General features: G+C 47.6%; 1 protein-coding gene across 1 annotated transcript in view; it reads right to left on the reverse strand.

Moving 5' to 3' along the window:
• Positions 1-23,389, reverse strand: part of RAB3GAP2 (RAB3 GTPase activating non-catalytic protein subunit 2) — a 684,945-nt gene that overhangs the window by 315,130 nt on the left and 346,426 nt on the right. The window contains exons 22-23 of the mRNA XM_086927924.1: positions 18,717-18,822; positions 16,284-16,444 (exon numbers count right to left, since the gene is read on the reverse strand). Of these exons, the coding sequence (XP_086784050.1) occupies positions 16,284-16,444; positions 18,717-18,822 (267 nt within the window). The remainder of the gene's footprint in view (positions 1-16,283; positions 16,445-18,716; positions 18,823-23,389) is intronic.

The raw sequence follows: 23,389 nt of genomic DNA on the forward strand, positions 1-23,389 counted from the left end.
CCCTGTGTTGGGCCTGGACCAGGTGCCCAAAAGGATGTCTGTTAGGGTTTCATTGAACGGGAGCAGGGAATCTGTAGGGCTCGCTGCTGGCTGAAGCACCTTTGTCAGGAGGTTAGTACTGAGTGCCACCATAAGAAGCACGAGATGGAGAGCCTCGCCGCCCTATGCAACACCACTGCATACGACGCTCCCTCCTCCGTAACCAGACAACATGCCTAGGTATGGGGAGGTATCCAGACCACTGGCATCCCCCAGTTCCTCTCTCCAGTCAGGATCATTATCCAACTAGTCAGTGAAAGGGTCACCAGATCCCTCCGAGTCTTCCTCACCCTCCTCTGGCTGCCAATCTGGCTGAAAATGGCCAGGGTGGAACACAGAGACAAAAGTATCCATCGACACCGGTCCACCTTCGTGTCCACGTCGGGCGAAAGCCGGGGTCGATGCCGGCTGGGGGTCCAGCCAGAGTCGGCTGCGGACATGGTGCCGGTGGAGTTGGCGCCAGGCGGAAGTGTAACGAGGTCGACCGGTGCCAATCTGGATCCAGGTCTGGATCCAAGGGGGCCCTGTGGTGCCAAGGCCGGAGCAGCCGGCATCGAAGGCCTTGGGCTCCCAGCCCAGTCAGAGGGGCCCAAAGGCGCACCGGCAGAGTCAGGCTGCTTAAAGATGGCATGCATCGCTTTGTAAAATTGACGAAGCTGGGCAGAGGTCGCTCCCGGTCCCGGGAAGGCAGGTGTCAACCCTGATTGTGCCGCACGCAGAGCCGTGGGAAGGGCACCACCCGCACCCTTTGTCACGTTGGTCGACGGACGAGTGGAAGTTGAAGAGTGAAGATGCTTCTTCGACTTCTTTTTGTGGTTCAACTTACCAGACCCAGAGTGCGAATACTTAGAAGAGGAGTGATGGTGAAGACTCCGCGATGGGTTCCTGGACCTCCCACGAGACCGGGACCTCGAACGGCGCGGAGCAGACTACCGGGCCTGAAGGAGCTTTCGGGACTGCTCCGGCAAAGACTTCAGGGACATGGTTCGGCAGTCGGAGCACAACTTGGGGTCGTGGTCGCCCTCCAGGCAGTAAAGGCATGCACAGGAACTGCATGCCTTGAATCCGGGGATTCCTCGTGCAACATGAGTATGTGAGACTCAAAAACAAAGTTGACAAAAGTCGCAAAAAAGTCAGTCAAAAAGTGACTGGGGTACCGCTCTCCCCTGATCCGCGCTTGCTGGCGTGAAAAAAAAAAAAGAACTGGCGCCAGCGTGCGAAGGCGGCGTCTATGTAGCTACTGCGACGTCATCTCTGCAACCACGATCCAGACGACGGAGTTGACCAATGCCACCTTCGGACGCACAGGGGTACTGCTGACGAAAAAGTTTCCGGGGCCAGTCTGACGCATGGGGGTAATTCTAAGGGAAGGAATCTATAACTAACTGTTTCTTTCAGATATCAATTTACTTATGGCACAAGCCATAGGCGAGTGATTACATTCTGCTTTCCATTCCACCATTGAACCAGTTAATCAGATTTCTCCATTAGATAGAAACATTCTGTTTTATGGAGGATGAACTGGGAGATTCAGGATCAGCAATGCTGTGGGTGATGTCAGCCCTTGAAAGGAAAACTAGTTGGACAATGATTTCTTAGAGAAAGCTACAGGCTGATAGGCCAGTGTGGGATGCTTGAGATAAAGTTCAATGTTTTTCACTTTCTCTTTTAAAATAAAAATGGGTAATGTCTTATTTTTGGCCACACTGTCAAGAATGGTGACAGAGGGGGGTTGGATTTGTCACCTACTTACCAATGACAAAAACATAGTTAGGGTGATTTTTTCCAAGTGAAAAGAAACAAATGGATGGTCATACGATTTATATATTGTTCAACAGAATTGGTAATGCTACACTAAAGAGAGACTGTAGGCATAACTGTCAGATTTAAGTTCACCAATGATTGAAAAGTGGAGAAAAATTCAGTCTGAATGTACTTGTACTAGACAAAGCCGCAGATACTAACCAGTTCTCCTTTATTAGTCAAAGGAAGTGCTGGAGTAGCTTGGTAGGAGGAGTAAGTGAAAATGAGTGTGTACCTCCAATTTATGTTAACAGCAGATTTGCAGCAGTGCATGAGGTATTTAAGAATAGGTACAATGATTCTCCAGTCTTCGCCAGTCAAAAGGTGTGCACACTATTTCTTGCAAAGACACCCTTTTAAACTATAAAACTGCAGTAGGGCTGCAAAATCTCATAGTTAGCAGATTCTAACTGAATTGCAAGTTGAATGGGTTGGAAATCAATGTGCTGAAAAACAAATTTATGGCTTACAACAAACGCAAACATTTTAGGGGAACCATGCGCTTGGGAACTAACAATGTTGAGAGTGCAAAAAATTTTTATAATTTAGGGATTAGATTATCCGACGAGGATTCTCAGCCGTCCCAAATCTTTTGATTAAAAAAAAACAGGGCTTCGGCATTGTTGAGATTAGCTAAAAAGGCCTCCTACCACCACATTTTACCTCCATTGGACATTTACAGCACCTGGATTTAAAGTGCGGCACTATATGGCGCAGTGTTATGGGGTTGTTGTAACATGTTGATTTTGAGGGTGGGTGAAAGGATTATGTTACTTACCTTGTGAGCATCTGTTCTTGGCATGTAGCGCTGTAGATTCACATGCTTTGCATACTCCTGCATCTAGTGTTGGGTACGGATGTTAGCAAGTTGTTTTTCTTCGACAAAGTCATTTCCAGTCAGGAGGTAAGGTGACTCCTCCTTTTGCTGATATTGCACATGGAATCAACTCAATTGTTAATTGTTTTCCGCAAGAGGGTGAGAATGGAGTAAGTAAGTGAAGTATAGAGATGTACATGCATAAGGAATGTAAATAATAAGAACGGCAACAACTACAGGTGTCCGAGGAAGTGGGAGTGCGCATGTGAATCTATAGCTCTACATGCCAGGAACAGATGCTTACAGGTTAAATACCATTATCCGTTTGAGGCATGTGTGCTGTAGATTCGCATGCTTTGCATAGACTATAAAGCAGTATTCTCCGAATAGGTGGCTAACAAGTAGGTGTTGCAGTTGTTTGAAAAAGTGTTTTTATTACTGCTTATCCTACATTGGCTTGTTGACGTGCTAACACATCCACACAATAGTGTTTAGTTAAAGTGTGTGGTGTAGACCACGTTGCTGCTTTACGTATATAAGCTACGGGAATGGTACCTAAAAAGGCCATATATGCTCCTATTTTTCGAGTGGAATGTGCTCTAGGAGTTCTAGATAAAGTTCTTTTAGCTTTAGCATAGCAAGTCTGAATACATTTAACAATCATCTAGAAATACCAGATTTAGAGATAAGATTGCCTTTGTGAGGTGGAGCGATTGCTTTGTTTTATGAAAATCTTTTGTCCACTCAAATAGTAAAGTAGTGCTCTTTTGACATCAAGTGTGTGAAGAGCCCTGTCTGCCACTGAATCAGGTTGAGGAATGAACATAAGTAAATAACTAATTGGTTAAAAGCAGAAACCACTTCTGGAAGGAATATTTTATCTTTATGAAGTTGAAAGAAGGGTTCTTCTAAGGTTAATGCCTGTAGCTCACCAACTCTCCTTAGCAAAGTGATAGCAATTAGAAAGGCAACTTTCCATGAAAGAAATTGTAATGGACAATTGTTTAACAGCTCAAAAGGTAGACCCATGAGCCTTGTGAGAACGATGTTAAGGTGCCAAACTGGTGCAGGTGGTACACTGGGTGGTATTACTCTTTTAAGGCCTTCCATAAAGGCTTTAATTACTGGAACCTTGAACAAGGGTAAGTGTTGTCTGTTTTGCAAATATGCGGCTACTGCTGCAAGGTGCAACCAAATGGAAGTATAGGCTAAGCCAGCTCCCTATAGATGTAAAAGGTAACAAATTATATTTTGTACAGATGCATCTAGTGGAGTAATAATGTTGTAGTTACAATATACACCACATCCTTTCAATTTCGCTGCATAACATGCTCTGGTGGTAGGTGTTCTTGCTTCTTTAAGAATTGTCATAAATCTGGTGGTAAATTTAAGTATCCAGACTCTATGACTTCAGGAGACAAATCACTAGGTTGAGCTCCTTCAGGTTTGGGTGTTTGATATCTCCATGGTTCTGAGTGAGACAGCTGGAATTCAGGTGCAGGTTTTGATGTTGAACAACTGATAGTTCTAACAGTGTGGTAAAACATACTAGACAAGCCCATGTGGGAGCCACTAATATCTGTGTGAGTGAAGTTTGCAAGAGTTTCCGAACTAGAAACAGAAGGTGAGGGAGAGGCAAAAAAGCATAAGCAAATATCCATGACCAGTTCATCGATAGGGCATTGCCTTTGGATAGAGGGTGTGGGAACCTGGAGGCAAAGTTTGGGCCTTTTGAGTTGTCTGCTGTGTCGAACAGATCTATCTGTAGGAATCCCCATTTTTTGAAGTATGGAAGGAGAACCGGAGGATGAAGTTCCCATTTGCGTATTTGTTGCCGCACCCTTCTGAGGAGGTCAGCAATTTGATTGTTCATGCCTGGGAGGTGCTCTGCCAGAAGATTAATTTTGTGATGAATTGCCCAACGTCAAATGGTCTGAAAGAGGCGTGATAGTTGTAGAGAATGTGTCCCCCCTGTTTTTGTACATAGTACATGGCTGTCATATTTTACGTGCAGACTTAGACTACTTTTCCTATGAAGAAAGTCTGAAAAGCTTTTAGCACTAGATATACTGCTAGAAGCTCCAGATAGGTGATGGGACAACTTTTGTGCTTGTTGTCCAACAAACCCTGAATTGTTAGATTCTGTAGATGGGCACTTCAACCTGTGAGAGATGCATCTGCAGTTAGTATGATCTGTGGAATAGGGTCGAAGAAGGGCTGCCCTTTTGATCGATTGAGAGAGCGAAGGGTGCAGCTGTCTACCAACACTAGATCTGTTAATTGACCCTGTGATTAATTCCACTGACGTGCTAAGCATTCCTGTAGGGGACGTATGTGTGATCTTGAATGAGGCACTATTGCGATGCATGATGCCCTCATTCCTAGTAGCTGCATGAAAGTCCTGACTGTTAAGTATTAGATGGTTCGAAATTGTAGTAATAGTGTTTGAAGATTTCGAACCCTGGCTGCATTGGGAGAGGCTAGAGCTGTGTGAGAGTTTAGTGACTCCCAGATAGGATTGCATTTGTGAGGGTTGAAGATGGGACTTTTGCGTATTGAATGTAAATCCCAATTGATGGAGAAGGTGTAATGTAGTCTGGGTGTGTTGACAAGCACTTTTGCGGTTTGCTGGTTTTGATAAGATAATTGTCTAGATATCGGAAGACATGCATGTGTTGTCTTCTGAGATGAGCTGCTACTACTGGTAGACATAAACACTCTGGGTGCAGTAGTAACTCCGAAAGGGAGTACTTTGAACTGATAGTGACTTCCTGCTATCACAAATCTGAGATATTTGAGATGTGCTGGATGAACAGAAATGTGGAAGTATGCGCCCTTTAAGCAGAGTGTGGACATAAAGTGGCCTTGCTGTTGAAGTGGAAGCACTTGCTGAAGCCTAACCATATGGAAATATTCTGACAATATGTACAGGTTTAACATCCTTAGGTCCAATATTGGTCTTGGGGACCCGTCCTTTTTGGGGATTAGGAAGTACAGTGAGTAAACGCCTGACCCTTGGTGTTGTAATGGAACAGGTTCTATAGCTCCTTTTGTTAAAAGAGCTTGTACTTCTTGTTTGAGGAGCTGTAACGAAAGTTTGTGAATGTGAGGTGGAATATTGGTATGATTGCTGGTAAGCTCCAGGCAATAACCTTGTTGGATAATGTCCAATACCCATTTGTCTGATGTTATGGATTGCCAAATGGAAAAAAAGTGTTTAAGTCTTCCCCCGACAAGTGTAAAATGGTCAGGGGGAATTGTAGGCAAGTCATTGCTTTTGGGAGATGGGGAGGAATGTGTTGGTGTGCCTTTACTTCTACCCTTAAAATTGTTTCTTGTGTACCCACCTCTATAGAAACCTCTAGATGGAGAGGGTTGCATGTTGGATTTATATGAGGAGGCATTAGGGTCTGAGGAATCACCTTTGGATCCTCCTCCATAAAATGAACAACGAAAAGAGCCTTTTTAGATGGGGACTTAAGTGCTCCCATAGATTTTGCTACCTGTAATTTTTTTTATTTGCCTCATTTACTTGAGGTCCAAAAAGGTGTTCTTTGTCAAAAGGAGTATTGAGAATAGATTTCTGAACCTCCGGTTTAAACCCGAAATCCTAAGCCATGCGGGTCATCTAAGGAGAATGCTGATGATAATTCCCCTTGCTGCAGTGTCAGCAGCATCTAGAGCACCTCTAATAGAGGAATTAAATATTAGTTTACCTTAGTGCACTAATTCCTGTGCTCTTCTTTTATGCTCATCTGGGAGGTGTTGGGGCAGGTCTTCCATTTCGTCCCAGGGACCAGATCATATCTGGCTAATAAGCCTTGTGTATTGGCAATGCGCCATTGGTTAGCGGATTGAGCAGCTACTCTTTTACCTGATGCATCTATTAATTTAGACTCCTTGTCTGGAGGAGGTGCATCTGCTGAAGTCTGTGAATTTCCTCTTTTGCAAGCATTAGATACTACTAAAAAATCTAAAGGCAATTGCCCATAAATAAAAATGGGGTCAGATGGTGGAGGTTTGTATTTTTTGTCAACCCTAGGTGTTAATATAAGGGCATGTACAGGTCTTTAAAATGTAATTGACACGTCTTATCATGCCTTTTAACATAGGCACACTGACTTTTTCTATGTGTAGAACTTAGTGTCTCAAACAAAAAGTAATGTTCTAAAGACTCTTTGTATAATGTAACTCCATGGTAAGATGCTGCCATGGAAATCAACTCCTGATATGCTACGTTGTCATCGGGAGGTGATGGTTTTGTAGGATATAAATAAGGGTCATTATGCATTGGTGGATTGATATTATAGACATCCCATGGGTCTATTGGTAGTGGACTATTGACAATATCATCATCCTCTATATAAGGCTTTGTGCGTGGAGAACCCTGAGGTTTTATATGTAAAGGGTCTGAGCCTGGCGATGGCAATAGTGGTGAAGATGGTGGAGGGGATGGAGTATTAGGGTAGATAGGACTTGTAGCCATGTCCTTCTTTTTTAGAGGGATTTTGTAGCTAGCTTCCTCTGATATAATCTTTCTTTTGGAAGGTGCCACACCTTTAGCCAATATGTGTCCAGTGTCTGGATTACTGTGAAATTTCTTTTGCTTAGGGTCCAGTTTCTCTTTCATAATGTCCAGGATAAGTTCTGGAGGCTTTTGAAGGGTATCTTTTAATTTCGGTGCTAGTCCTAGTCCTTTTTTGTCTTTTGGAGCCCAAAGTTTAGGTTCCGAAGATGTCCTTTCTCGACTATGTCCTGAGCCGGAAGGCTTGACTGTCTCTTTTGGTGCCGAGCCCAAGGGCAGGGAGTTGGAAGCAGCATCTAGGTGCCGACCATGGCCAGAAGACAGTGGTGGTGCCAAAGCCTTTTGTTTAATCGAAGAGAGTTTGAGGGGCTTTGGTACTCACGGCACCATGTCCCGCTGGAATGTCTTTGGACTCGAGATTGATTTCCAGGTCTGAATCTGATTCTTGGATGGAGAAGGCCTCCTCCTCTTCTGCTGCCGACGCCTCAATATCTTCGTGTTTGGTGTCTTCCCTGAAGATATTCGGACTTTGTGGCTGCCTGTGCCTTCGTCGAGCCGGACGATCCCACAAAGTCTTTTTCATCGGAACGATCGACAAGCGTTGCAATCCTCTTCTTTGTGCTCCGGTGAGAGGCACAAGTTGCAGACTTTATGCAGGTCGGTGCACGGGTACTTGGAGTGGCACCAAGAACAGAATTGAAATGCAGTCTGTTCCATCGGCAAAAGACTGGCTAATACGGAACGGGGTGGAAGTCAACCTACGCGGCTAGGCCCGAAGGCCGCCCACAATGTCTTCTCGACCAAAGATGGAGAGTTTTCAGTTTATTCGATACACGGAGAATGGTGAAACCAGAACAATACCTAAGGGGGTACAGTGGATTGCGCACTGAGGAGAACCCGAAGAATGGTTTCGAACCAGAGCGCTGCAAGCCATGTCCGAACCCGATTGCAGAAAGAAAACAATCTAACAATGGAGTTGATGCCCACGCGCAATATCACCGAAAGGAGGAGTCACCTTACCTTGTGACTGGAAAAGACTTCTTCGAAGAAAAACAACTTGCAAACATCCGGAACCTACACTATGTGGCAGGATTATGCAAAGCATGTGTATCACAGCACACATGACTCAAACACAACTTTATCAGGTCACTTTTAACCCTCGGCTGCTGCACTCTTCTTCTACCCTTGAGACTAGGCTTTGCTTTAAAACTAATATCGGGGGCGTGGCCAAGATGGCGGGGTGAGCGGACGCTTCCTCCCGTAGCTCCTCCGGCCCAGCTCCGCTTGAACCCAGATTTCTGCGCTTCTCTCCCCCCGCGGCTGCATCGCGGGTGAGAGGACTGTGCCGGAGTTCGTGGGGCACATTTTGGTGCCACTTTGGCTTCTGTGGCCCCGGGGGAAGTTCCCGAGAAGTTCATTCTGAGACCGCTCCGAGGAGTGGAGCCCGGGTCGCCCCGAGGAGAAGAGCTGGGAGGCGGAGCGTAGTGCGGCGCTGTCCGCGCGCCTCGGCTGGCCCGAGTGCTGAACAGCGGAAAGCCTGTGATCCCGAGGGAGCGGACTAGACGGACTCCGCGGAGTGAGGTGGCTCCCTGGCCGGTGCCCTGGCGGCGGGCACCATTGCTGGACGACGGACCTTAGCCCTGCACCGGCGGTCCCCCCCCTACCCGGGGCCTCGAAGGGTTACGACTTGCGAACTCCGCGCCTGGTGGCGCTGGATGGCGGAGTTCGAGCAGTGCCCGAGCCGGACAAATCAACTGGAGGTGGAGGGAGGCATTGGTTTCATGCTCTCCGGACCCGTTACCATTTGAGACTCGCCCATGGACTTGCTGGCCCGGGCTGCCTTCTTGGATCCCACCCTCCCGCCATCTTGTCTTTGTGTGGCTGAGCCCAGTGATCCCTGCCCGCGCCCTTCTCACACGGGAACCTCGGCTGGTCCTGGCACCAACTCATCTGCTGCCCTCCCTGGGAGCACGAAGCAGGAGGCCTACACTTCGGACGTTGCTGCCTGTCCTACTGGCCCAGGGGCCGTCTTGCCCAGGCCCAGACCGCCATTTTGTCGCCTGTGACGCACTACCCTTGTCTTCGGCGAAGGCCTCACATCTGGTGCCCGCGAGCGGCGGAGCTCGCCTACAGCAACTGACCCTGGGCTTTGCCGGGCCCCAAGATGACTGGAAGACGAGGCGCAGCGCGAGGAGACCGCACTTTGCCGGAAATGCTCGGCAGGTCCCAGCAACTACGCGACAGGACGCAGCCGTCCCCGGGGGCCTCCCGGGCATCAACGGACGCAACTGTGGGCGAGCCGCCAGTCACGCGGTCCTTCATGGAGGACCTATTCAGCTCCCTCAAGGAGGAATTCCAAACTCTTAAGACCGAAGTGGCTGGAGAGGTCCGGGAGGTGCGCAGGGAGGTCGAAGGCCTGGGCGAGCGGGTCGATACTGTGGAGACGGCGGCCCAACGCCGCGATGAGGAGATAACCCATCTCCAGCAGGATGTCCTCCGCCTCCGGGAGCAATGTGTTGAGCTCCAGGCCCACTCGGAGGACCTCGAGAACAGGTCCAGGCGGAACAACATCCGGGTGCGGGGTGTTTCATCCGTGGATGAAGGTGCGGACCTAGTGGCTTACCTGCAGGACCTGTTCCGCGACATCTTGGGGGAAGGAGCGGATTTCCCAATCCGCATTGACAGAGCACATAGGGTGGGCCGCCAACGCCAGTCATCGGCACCCCCGCCTGACATCCTGGCATTCTTGCCGGATTTCCCCCTAAAGGAGCGCATCATGACGGAGGCCCGCAGGAAGCAGCCACTGACCTTCCGAGATAGACCTGTGGCGCTCTATCAGGACCTGTCCGCCATCACACTACAGAAGCGCAGGTCCTTCCGCATCGCTACGGACTTTCTGCGAGAGCACGAGACAGCCTATTCCTGGGGTCACCCCTTCCGTCTTATCTTTCGATGGAATGGGGTGCTGCATCAGCTGCGCTCCTTACAGGATGTCTGCGGGGTGCTGGGTCTTACTGCTACGGAGGAGGAGGGGGCTACACCCGCATGGCGGCGCCCCGAGCGGCGGGGCCGACGGAGGTCGAGAAGGCGCCCATCGTCAGCGCCAGCGAGTCGTCCAGACTCGCCCACCATCAGATCTGAAATGACGGAGGCCCTGAGGACTGCGGCCAGGAACTTGCCTGAATCTACTGGTGTGGCCTTAACGGCCTAATTTTTCTCCGGGGGGAGAGGCTCTTAGCTTTGATGATGCTGGGCTGGGGGCTGGGGGGGCGAGGGGGGTGGTGTGTGGCTGGACGTCCACTTGACTGTTTTCTGCAGACTCGCCCATTTGGGCTAGACAGACTATGGGGTGTTGTTTTCTGCTTTTTGTTTTGGCTGGTTGCCATAAGGGGGTTTTGGGGGGGTTTCACTGTTGGTTTGTTGTGGGGGGGGTCCCGTCTGAAATTGTCCGAACGTGTACGATGCCGCTTTTGGCCTTCCCTGCACCCCTATCCCGCGCGCCCCCTCCGCTGATTCCCCGCCTGCGGCATAGCGCGTTGTTTCCCCGGAGGCGATGCCACCCCTGAAAGTTGTGACCCTTAATGTTAAGGGTCTGAATAACCCCGTGAAGCGTAGGGCGATCCTTTCCCTGTTGGAGGGGTCGTAGGCGGATATCTGCCTCCTGCAGGAGACCCATTTACTTTCCAGGGATTGCCATAGGTTGCGCTCTGCTAAGTTCCCCACGCAACTCTTTTCCTCTGCTGCGACTAAGACCGCTGGGGTGGCCATTCTCCTAGCCAGTTCCTTTAGGGGGGAGGTGTTGTATAAACATGCTGAGCAGAAGGGGAGACTTTTAGTGTATCGCATGCGCTTGGGTGGTGTTGCCTTTACGGTTGGTTCGGTTTACAGCCCAAACGACCACCAGGATCGTTTCCTGGAATCGGTGTTGGTGGACGTTACTGCCTCGCCCGATCGCCATATCATCTTGGGGGGAGACCTGAATATGGTCTTCGACTCCACTCTAGATAGGTCTGCCCAGCGCTTCCCGCAGACAGGGGAGCTTTCTAAGGCGGTACAGGACCAGATTGCCGAGTTGGACCTGCATGACCTCTGGCGCACCATGCACCCCACCGATAGGGACTACTCCTATTTCTCCCACGCACACCGCACTTATTCGCGGTTGGATTATCTTTTGGTGAGCGGCCCGCTTCGCTCGGCCGCCATGGCGGCGGACATCGGGGTCTTGTCCCTGTCCGATCATGCGCCGGTTTCCGGAGTCTTTGCGTGGCCGGCGGCCCCCCCCTCCAGAGGGATGTGGCGGCTCCGGGACACGCTTCTCCATAAGAAATCGGTGGTGAAGCGGGTGGAGGAGGTCATCCAGGACTACTTGACCCACAATAACAACTCTGACACGTCCCTGGCTACGCAGTGGGCGGCCTTGAAGACAGTCGTCAGGGGAGAGTTTATCTCCATTTCCTCGGCGGAAAACAAGGAACGCCAGCGCAAGAGGGAGGAACTGACAGCGCAGGTTAGGGAGCTGGAGCAGGTCCATCGCCGTACGGGGGCTCCTCGTGTTTGGAAGCAACTGAAGGCGACACAGAAAACTCCTCTCTGCGTTGGATCTGGATCGGGCGGAGTACGCAGCGCTGCGCCTGAAACATGCCTTTTACACCGGCGGGGACAGGTGCGGTAAGCTCCTGGCCCATAGGCTCAGGGCCGCGCAGCAACGCGCTGGTGGGAGTGGGTGGGATCCCGGTTTCCGGTGACGCGGAGGTGGCAGATACCTTTCGTTCCTTTTACGAGGCACTGTACGCTTCAGAGCCTTCCCCACCGGGAGAGGCTGAGGCCTATTTGGATTCCGTGACCCTCCCGGCCTTGGACCCCTCCCAGGCGGACCACCTAGAGAGGGACATTCACGTGGAGGAGGTCATCTCCGCGATCGCACGGCTGAAACATGGTAAAGCCCCGGGCCCGGATGGCTACACGGCCTTGTTCTACAAGACCTTCTGTCCCACTGTTGCTCCTCTCCTGGCCCGCTTGTTCAATTCCTTCTCCGAACCGGGTGCCATCCCACCGGACCTCCTCTCGGCGACTGTGTCGGTTATCCCCAAGCCGGGGAAGGACCGGACCTTGTGCGGCTCGTACCGGCCCATTTCGCTCCTAAATGTGGACCTCAAGCTTTATACCGGTATCTTGGCGGCCAGACTGGGTCTACACCTACCAGGTTTGGCGGAGGCGGATCAGGCCGGTTTTGTGCCCGGTAGGCAGACGGTCGACAACACGAAGAGGGTGACGCACGTACTGGAAAAGGCCTCACGCGTCCCGGGGGAGCGGATGCTTCTATCGGTCGACGCGGAGAAGGCCTTTGATAGGGTTCATTGGCCATATCTCGAGCTGGTTCTTGGGAAACTGGGGATCGGCGAGAAGTTCCGCACTATGGTCTTTAACTGCTATAGGCGACCGTCGGCGTCAGTGCGTGTCAATGGACACAGCTCCGGCAGCTTCGCCATTGAGCGCGGCACGAGACAGGGTTGCCCCCTCTCGCCGCTCCTCTTTGCCCTTTATATGGAGCCGTTTGCGCAGAGGATCCGCGACAACCCGGACGCTATTGGGGTGAGGATGGGGCAATACACACACACTGTCAGCTTATACGCGGACGATGTCTTGCTGACCCTAGATGACCCCAGGCGGTCACTTCCTGCCTGCGTCCAGGAGCTGAACGCTTTTGGCCGCGTCGCGGGTTTTAAAATGAACATGGCCAAGTCGGCTGCGCTGGATGTGTCGCTTTCTGCCGACACCCGGCGGGACCTTCAAAGTCTCTTCCCTATGCAGTGGTCCTCCTCCACGGTGACTTACCTGGGCATTTTGCTTGCTCCCTCCCTGCCTGCTACGGTCGCGGCTAACTATTCCTCTCTGGGCAAAAAGATCAAAGAGGAACTCGGCCGATGGAACAAGGGCCTACTTTCGTGGCTGGGCCGTATTGCGGCGGTGAAGATGACAATACTACCCCAGATCCTGTATCTTTTTCGCGCTCTGCCTCTTCAGCCCCCCGTGGGTTGGATACGGCAGACGCAGGCAGACATCTCCCGCTTTGTGTGGCAGGGCCGTAAGCCTCGGATGAAGCGGGTCCTCTCCATGCTTGCCCCGGAGGCGGGAGGTCTCGGAGTCCCGGACCTCCGGAAGTACTTCCAGGCGGCGCAGCTCCGGTACCTGGTGGAGTGGAGCCGGTGGGAATCGGACAAACACTGGCTCTTTCAAGACCAGGCAGTTGCAGGCCGTACCCTCCAGGAGGTCCCGTTCCTGCGGCGCATCCACCGCCCACCTAATCTCTACGCTTCCTTTATCACCCGGGTCCCGCTAAGAGTGTGGGACGCGGTGTGCGAGCTTCGGGAGCTCACCACTTTTCCATCGCCGTTCACTCCCATTGCTGGCAACCCGGACTTCACCCCGGGTCTGGAGCCGGGGGCCTTTTCCCACTGGGTGAGCGCGGGATGTAGGGCGCTTTTCCAGATCTACGGGCCGGAGGGCGTGCTCCCCTTCCAGCAGCTCCGACAGGAGTTTGGCCTGACGGAGGGGGACAGACTGCGTTACATGCAAGTCCGCCACTGGGCTCTTCAACCCCCAGTGCGCGACGTCGCCGCCCGTCCGATTACGCCCTTTGAGCGATGGTTGGTAACCCGGGCCTCGGACGCCAAACTCATCACTGATTTGTATAAGTTTCTCCAACCCCCGCCGTTTCATTACCATAACCCAGGGAGGGAGCGCTGGCACAGGGCAGGACCCTGAGCCACAAGGAGTGGGACAAGATTGCATATCGGGCGAGGCACTCTGCGTACCACACTGGGCTGACGGAAACCTTCACTAAAGTGTCCACCTATTGGTACTACACCCCGGAGCGGCTCTACGAGATGCGCAAAATAGGCGATAAGGGTTGCTGGCACGGCTGCGGACAGGAGGGTACCCTCACGCACATTCTCTGGGAGTGCCCGGTGCTGTCGGCCTACTGGAAGGAAGTCTTAGATGAGGTGGATAGGCATTTTGAGATCGAGCTTCCGCGCTTCCCCGCGTATGTCTTGCTTGGCCTCCCCAATGATTTGATGTACCCGCTGAAATCCCGCAGGGGCAGGCAGATTGCGATTGCGCTAGGCTCCGCCGTCCAGAACATACTGGTACTTTGGCGCACCCCCAGTGCCCCCTCTATCACTGGTTGGTTGCATAGGCTCTGGCAGGTACTGGGCATGGAGAAGATATCGCTAACGGTGGCTGGGAATGTTGACCAGTTTGAGGAGCTCTGGCATCCCTTTTTGGCACTGCTATCCACGGAATTTCGCGAGCTTACGTGCCCACGGTACCTGCGCCTCCTTAGGCTGACGCCGCCGGCGCCAGCCGCGGAGTGAGTGTGCGGATTGGGGGCCGAGGGTTGGGGGTGGGAAGTGGAGTTATATGCTTCTAATGCTGACTTTCGGACGGGGATGTTGGGGTATTGTTTTCTCTTCTTTCCTTCTTTGCTTTTCTTTCTCCTTCCTTTCTGGGGTCGAGGGGCTGGTGGAACGGTATGCTTCTCTTTCACTGTGTCGCGGAGTGTTATTTTGGCTTGACCTTGCCTAGGGAGTGGGGGCCTACAGGGGGATCGTACACAATGCCTTATTGCCTATGTCTTTGCCTTGTTACCCTCTGGGGTATCCTGTCTCCCTCTTTTCCTTCTGACTCGCTGCAACGTTTTGCTTCTTGTATTGTATGTTTACCCGACTTCCTGCTCCCCTCCCCGTGTTTTTTTATGCCTTAATAAAATACTTTAAACCTAAAACTAATATCGGAACAGGCAAGATTTGCCCTATCCTATTTTGGTTTCAAATGGAGCACAACAAAGCAGACACCTTACAGAAATGCACTTGCAGATGATGTGAGCCACCATAATAGCAATAGAATCCCTTGGTTGGCTTATGTCAAACATGCTCCGATTGACCTAGGACTGAATTAGAGCTGACACAATCTTCCTTCAATTCATGCGTCCTTGAGGGTTGTTGTAAAGAATAGATTTTGGGCCAAGTACATTGAGGAAAGCGAATCATCAGCAGTTGGTCCAAATCTTTTCACTTCCATAAACCCATATTCATAGCATACGAATTCCTGGACTTCATCCATCCAACGCTTACGACGTACTTCTTGAAGCTCAGACATGGCATCTTACTTCATTTAGCCTATCATCTTCGTACCCGCTGTGTAGTTACTCTGTGGTGGAGACCGAGGAACATCTGTTATTCTGCCCAGCATACACTAAACGCAGACCTCATTGAATTACACCTATGAGCCGATTATTGAGGTTAACAAACTGGGTAAATGCACTATGCATCTGTAAAAGCAACTCTAGCTTGCTTGTGGTAAATGCATAATCTAAATTCTTGTATTTGGCGTGGCTCATTCGATTATGCATATTGGCCTCCCCTTCTAGTTAGTGTCCTTCTTAGAGCTCTAGGATTGACGCATTGGTGCTGAAAGGTTTTAAAACTGAGCTTAAACTGTAATTGATTTTATATGCTGTATGCATTGGTAGTTTATCTAATTATTGAATATCACGATTTTTTGTTGCTAATATATTGGTCGTCACGTCTTATTGACCTTTTACTATATTGCTATTCTGTTTTTTATGTGTATGTGCTTCTGAATTTTCATATTCGATCTGACAAATTAAATGAATAGGTACAAGAGTGGCATAATATGAATGAGGTAGTTGCACATGACTGTTCTTAATGGCTTGGCTCAATGTTTTTGGTTAGAGATTCAAGGAATGTCAAACAAGAGCTTAACATAAGTAGCCCAAAAAGAGAAAATAAAAGGGTGCACTAGTCAGCTAATCACCGGGGAGAGATCACAACTCCTCCTATAGGATGGGGAGTCTTTACTGTTCATGCCAATACACTGTTGAGAGTATTTGTTGCACATCAAAAGAATCTTGCAGCCCGAGTGTGATTCTGAGGTTCTTTACAACCACTAACCCTGGCAGATCCCTTCAGCAAAGTAAGACATGGAATGAGCTTAAATTATGCCATGATAATGCTGCACACTATAGAGTATGATGTTGAAAAGGAAACGCAGAGCAGCAGCCTGATGCAAACTCACTTTTTTCTCCACTACATTGTTGGATATATTTGCAGCTACTGAGTGCCCAACTAGGGCAGCTAGTAAGGCAGCTCCATTCTTCTCAGACTGGATACATGCTGTCCGCATCTGTTGCCACCAAGGCGAAATGGAGTGTACATCCCAAGACTCATCAATGGCTACTGAAGAGATAATAGAAGGGACAGAGATTGTAATTATAATGCACAGTATTTAAAATATTTGGACGAAATAAGCACCTTAAAATACATTTACAGCAACATCAATTCTGTTGTTCTTCTTGCGAGTTAGTCCAGTGACACTGGGGGTTGCAGTTTTTGTGCAGTAAATGTGTCAAATAACGCTTTGTCTGTAGAAATTCAGTACCATCTGGTGGTTCTTTGAGTGAACCACACTGAAAACAGAACATGAGGAAGAGCTCAATGGGGCTTCTGTGCAAAGGAACTTAATGTTTGTCTGCAACAAGAACTACTTAAAAGGGCTTGCGGCACAAACATTATCAAGTTAAAATTCAGCATCCAGTTCAGAATCAAATGATTTGGTTTTTTCAACCAAGGACATTGACTGTAAAAGAACAATCAAAACGACAACATTTGACAATATAAAATAAAATGAAAACCACAATATACAGATGAAAAAGACATGATCCAAGCCCAAATATAAAATCAAATCAATAAGATATCAGTTAAAACATCAAGGAATTATAAAGTGTAACATCAGACTTTAAAAACAAGCCCATTCTAAAACAGATGTCCTGAGGCGGCAGTGACTGAAGATTTTAAAGCACAGCTCTAGACGTGTTTATCTTACAATTCCGTAGAGCCAGAATGAGAAGGCCCATACTCAGTTCTCTATAAAACCTACAAAAAAAAAGAGGTGCAATAATGTTTGGACAGAAAATTCATCGCAAGGACAGCAAGAGATATTAGAGACATCATAGTGACAAAGAGGAAAGCACAGTTTCCATCTAACAGAGCCTAAGCGAAATCTCTTACGGAGTGACCGTTCCACGTGGCTATTAAACCACTCTACATAAGGTTCAGATCTCTGTTGCGTTTTAATCATCACATAACGCCTACAGAAATCCGAGGAGGATAGGTCATGGTCCCTTGCCATGGACTGCTCCAACAGGAACTTTTCCTTAATCCACCTCTTATACTCCTTTGTGATGAATGTAGGATCAGTGAAAAGACTGAGTCTGCCAACACTGGAGAGGTCAGTTTGAATGTACTGACACCATGGCAGATAAAGGACCCTGGGTGCACGCCAAACAATCTTCAATTACAGCTCTACACAGAGATGCCTGGGCATTAGACCAGACTGAGCACCAGAGTAACAATGAGGCTAACTTAATATGATCCTCGACAAAGTCTATGCCAAGCTCTTTGTGCATCTTAATATTACTGCTGGTGGGTGAACCGCTAAGAGCTGAAGCAGCACCCTGTTTCCTTCTAACTGCAGGTTACCCACACTGTGCAGCCTCAAATCCCAGCACCATATGTCAAAACTGGGACACATCTGCATCTATAGATCTCAATAAATGGCAAATGAGCATGTTCCCTATACTTGCCAAAACTTTTTTTTAAAGACCCAGTAGCAAGTTCAAACACCTATTTGCCATACATGTAGTCCAGCTAAGATTATCCTCAAAAGTGATGCCTAAGTAAGGGAAGGATCGCACTCACTCTACTTGATGGGCCTTAATATAAACATAACGGGTCTTTCCAGCCTCAGGGCCACTAACCATTATAAATGTTTTAGACCTGTTGGTTTCCGGGCTGAGCGCCTCCCTAAACCCAACAAACCCATAAATAAGTGTCTTCAGCCCGTTGGAAGTTCTGGCCCGTAGGACATTGTCATAGAGTTATGTTGGCACCATCCTGCTGTTGATTTTAGGGACATCAGTGCCCTAACCTACGAGGGCTGTCTCTAGCTTATTGATGCAGAGGAGGAAGAGGTTGCCAGCACACACCCCTGCCGGACCCCTCTGTGCAGGCCCAGAGAGTCCGAACATTCCTCATTATTTCCATACCTCACCCTGGCTTAGAGGTTCAAGTGCAGCTCCCTCAGGAACTGTACTAACCCCTTTTTCACACCCATATCAGTCAAGAGGTCCCACAATTTTGATGTGTTAATGCTATTAAAAGCGCTAGACAGATCTGGGAACAGATCCAATCACACATTATACATGGGAGCAGTGTCCATTCTGGCATGGGGGGGGGGTGCATAATAGAGCAGTTTAGACTGTGGCATGGTAATGGTACTTTAACACTCTGCTGGCAATGTTAATACTGTCATGGAAATTATTTGAATTTTTTCATGATAGTGGCGAATAAATTAGTCTAACTCTAGGAATAAGTCGTATGCATGAGAGCAAGCAAAAAGCCTTGAGAATTGGGCAATAACATTTGAAGAAGATTAAACAATGCATCTTACCTTTCATGTTGCTCAGCAGGGACAATAAGGAGTGCAGGTAACAAACAGACTGTGTGTTTTCAAGAATTTCACTTTCGTTGGAGAGCCACAAGTTGAGTAGCAGTGACTGAAAACATACAAATGAGTTTAAGACAGTGTGATGACAAACAAAATATGCCTGGGTATAGCCATACAATCCTAGCACCTTAAAGGGTTGTACTATCAATTACAGCTTAATTTAAAAAATGTTTGCCCTACAGCTTGATCCCAATAACATTTCAGCTGAATGAGATTTACGAAGTACAACCTGAGCAGATGTGTGTAGTAAGCTTAAATCTCAGCTCAAAAATATATTTCTTAGGTTAATGTATTTCATAATGTTTCTGCCCATTAATTACGTTACGAGAATGAGACAGGAAGTGAAATTGAGAGCAAGAAAGAGGAACCAAGTGATGCCCATGTGTAAATAACAGCATGTTTACAGAACATGCGATGAACTGATGTGTGGTTATCATACAATGGTGATTTGGTGAGTGCAGATTTGTACACTCTTGTTGTACAGGAAGGAGTAGTGTTAGTCCTCTCATAATTCCACAACAATAAATAACTCTTCAAAGACCCACAATATAGATTAAACTCCATTACTTTGAATCTTGCTCTGTTTCATCTGAGTACTTAGTAAGTAAGACCGAGTCTGTGTCTGGAAAAGAGTCAACTTCAAATGCATATTTTTTAATCCCATGTCTTACACTGATCTGACTGGATCTGTCCCTTAACCAGAACCTTTTATCCCAAAGAAGCAGTTTAACCATTACCATCTCATCACTTGTCCTTAATGCAGTCATTATTCCTGTGGATTTACTGTACAGGTGAAAGTGAGAATTTACTACAATGCTGTAACATACAGACACGAACACAATTAGAAACATGTCACAGACAGACTAATGGGACACCAACTCATGTTTAAATTCATCAGACAGATATAGATCACAGGGAAGACTTTAAAAATATCTTACACCCAAATAGTGCTCTACTCCCCTTAATGTCCATCTGTAGAAAGCTTATAATGTTGAGTGACTGCTTAGAGAAATCACTCTAGTGGTACGCAGGGGTGGGCAAATTCCTTTGTTTTCAATCCGCAGTAAGCAGATGTGAAAAACCGCAGGCAATCTTGAGGTTTCCACTGTTTTCACATCAGTCTGCCTTGTGTTGAAAAAAAGGCAGAATACTAAAGAAATGCCCTACAGAGGAATGCCCGGAACATGGAATTTTAGAGCCAGTCCAACACTTTCTAGGTCTACAAAATGTAACTATCTTAATGGTGCTTGCATTAAGTTAGTTACACTGGGTAGCCTTGACAGTTCTCTTCAAAGCAACTTTTCCTGCAGTGGAGCTTGAGTGTAATGTCTGCCTGCTAGAGCAACAGGAGCACCCTGCAGGCAGGTACATTACACAGAATTCCCCATTCGGAAAGTGTCTTTGAAGTGCACTGCCTGGGGTCCAGATAATGTATTTATCATAATGCAGTTAGCATTGAGATAAATACACTGTCTGGGCTCTCGCAGTGATTCTAACAGCAACTGTGATTTTGCTTCCTTTCCACAGAGCAGTAGATCAGCCCCAATTCTGCTCCGCTGCTGGAAAAAAGGGTCTAATTTAATAGGTTTCAAAATTTCTCCAACATTTTCCCATCCCTTGGTGGTATAACAGCAAATGTTCTCATAGGAGGTGAAACTCTACAATTTAGCTCAAGAGGCCACAACCTCATTAAAGGAATGACCCCTCATTAATGGAGGGCGAACAAGGAGTCCGAAGTATAATTTGTAGAAAAGGTAGTCTGATGCAATGTCTTAAGCTTCACTATGTGGGTAAGTCATGTAGGTTTTAGGCTGTTAAGAGTTCCTTTGCACAGAATTAATTTGATGCAGAAAAAGGATACAAACTTAAACAGCCAATGCCTAACAAACATCTTGACACCCTTGAGCTATGTGACAGGAGGTAAAGAGAATTTCAAAAGCACTAGAATGAAGAGGAGTAACAACTCGTGCCCGTCTCTGAGGGGGGAGACTGACCTAAAGATTAAATTGAATTCAATTCTGCCCCAAATACACATATGCCCCAAAGCCACCAGTCCGTGATGATGCAGAAAGAAACAGCCTCCCACTGAAAAAGCCCCACTTTACAGTAAAAGGCTGGGGTAGTTAGACTATGAAGCAGGTTAGAGACAGCTGCACATTCATGTTTAAAAGCAGCACAGTAATCGGTGTAAAGGAGGTTATAACTACGTTGAGCGTCATTAAAAGTACCTGGAAGAAAAAGAACACCTTCTATGAAACAGGTGAACATGTTGAGGATTGTCCAAGAACTGTCCACCACATCAATAATCAGAAACCTAATGACACTAGGACTCAACTGTAAAGTGTTCACCTTCGTCAGATTGGTACAAATCATCACTTCTAGGGTCCTAACTAGTATCTGGAATGAAGATTACACCAGCAGTAAAAATAAGATCCAGAAAGCTAGACAACAACTGCATGTTTTCTTGCACCAGTTTGAAGATTTACAGCCATTGCATTGAAAAGCGACTGTACTGAGTATCTCCTTTGGAGGAAACGTTTTGAATGGGGTCTGTGGTCTTTTGTTTCTTCCAGGACCGACTTCAGTAGTAAGATTTGTGCCAATATGGGATCATAAAAAAGCAGGTAAAATAATGCTCTGTATAACAATAAACGTGGTATTGGTGGAATACTTGTAAACATCTCAGTGCCCTCAACTGTCAGACCATACTCCAGTCCATCATTTTTTACCATGGCATACTCCAGACTGGGAGCAATCATAAGCAAATATGTTTTGATCCTGGTCCAATAGAAACAATTCATCCTGAACTGCAAGTCTACATCCTTTCCAAACAGGAACAGAAGCAAACCCAAACCAGTTTCCCACTTGCTAGGCCTCTTCAGTGAGGTACAGCTTGGATCATATGGCAGAGTGAGCACGGGACCCATGTCTGAGCATACCGCTTGCATTTAGGGCATCACATTAAAATACAAAAAAACATTGATTGTGGAAAGCTTGCAACGGTTTCACCCACAGGCAATCACTGACCAGTAAGAACAGCCCATCCCAAACTGCCAGACCATTTCCTTCTAAAATGAAACGCGAGTAACCTCAATCAGTTTCACCCTTGCTGGGCCTCATCAGTGATATGTAACTTATTTCCTATGGCAACGTGAGTATGGGACCCATGTCACGGCTTACTGCTGCATTTAGAGTGTAGCATTAGGACAATAAACCATGATGATGAAACCTTAATTATTTAGGAAAGATTAAGAGATTTATCCCACTGGCAATCCCTGGGGCTGCATTCCTGGCCCTTATTTTTTGCCACTCTCATGGCCTGGTCTATCATCCTCCTTTCTGGTGCCATCTGTGTCTCACACAAACACAAAAAGAACATAGAAAGTCTTGTGGGAGATCCTATGGCACTGATCAATGGTTGCAAGTGTGTCCTGTGGTAAGGTAGGGACATGCAGTGCCAACCTGTAATCGTTTGCAAAGCCACAGTTGATGGACAGAATGCAGAACAATGTCATACATTCACCCCAGTACAGAGATCTGGGCCTAAATCCATCGTTTTATTGCACTTTTTTTGTGGTGTGGAGTGCAAATAAACGATGGATTTAGGCCCAGATCTCTGTACTGGGGGGAATGTATGACATTGTTCTGCATTCTGTCCATCAACTGTGGTTTTTGCATTCAACCTGTAATCATTGGCAGCTATCTGTGAGATTCAGGAGTACAAGTGCCAAGAAACTGCAAATATTGTACGTGAATGTTGGAATACTGCAGTGGCAGGCAGTTTTTGAAGGACCTCCATTTAAGACAGTCACACCAATAGACATCTGCTGTGCGTTCTTCTTCCGGGCACTGGCCCACGGCAAGTTGGCCGCATTTAGTGGCTCTTCCGGCAGTCTCTAGCAATATTTCTCACTGACTGTCAGTCCTCCGTGTTAGGGAACAATAGCTTCTGCTGTAAATTAGCAGAGACCAATCAGGGCATCATCACTCGTAGGATGTGACCAGCTATGCAACAATTAGAATGCCTATTGTTTGATTAACTTTGCAAGTTTGCTACACTAAACACAACAGATTAAATGGTGATTGTGCAAAATAGACTGTTGGGCATTATTATTTATGCTTGAATATTGCTATGCAAATTTGAGTTCAGGGCGATTGCCAAAAAAAGGGCTTTGGACATTATTGTGCACCTTTAAATAGTGTTAGGTAGATAAGCACCCTTGAACAGTGTTATGCACTGTTCAAGGGTGGATGCTCTAAAGATGTGTTTGAAGGCAAAACCCTTCTCCATTGGGACATGTAATATAACTCATATCTGGTCAGGGATGCTCCATCCTACATCCCCAAGGACACACCAGCCACTCCTTATGAAGCACTCTTTTTTTAATGACTTGAATCCCATGGTATGCATCCAAAAATTAAATATGGGCATGTGTTACAGTTGTATTACACTTTCACTTTATACTTGGAATCAGGAGGCAAGATTAATGTATAAGATTTCCCTACTGATGCAGTATGCTTGCCTTACTATAAATTGTGCCCTATTATATTCATAGTAAATGGATGATGAAATGTTTGCAAATGGAAAGAATTAATGCTACCTTTAAAGTTAACAT

The sequence above is a fragment of the Lissotriton vulgaris genome, chromosome 6 (assembly GCF_964263255.1).
Source record: "Lissotriton vulgaris chromosome 6, aLisVul1.2, whole genome shotgun sequence".
Lineage (NCBI taxonomy): Eukaryota > Metazoa > Chordata > Amphibia > Caudata > Salamandridae > Lissotriton > Lissotriton vulgaris.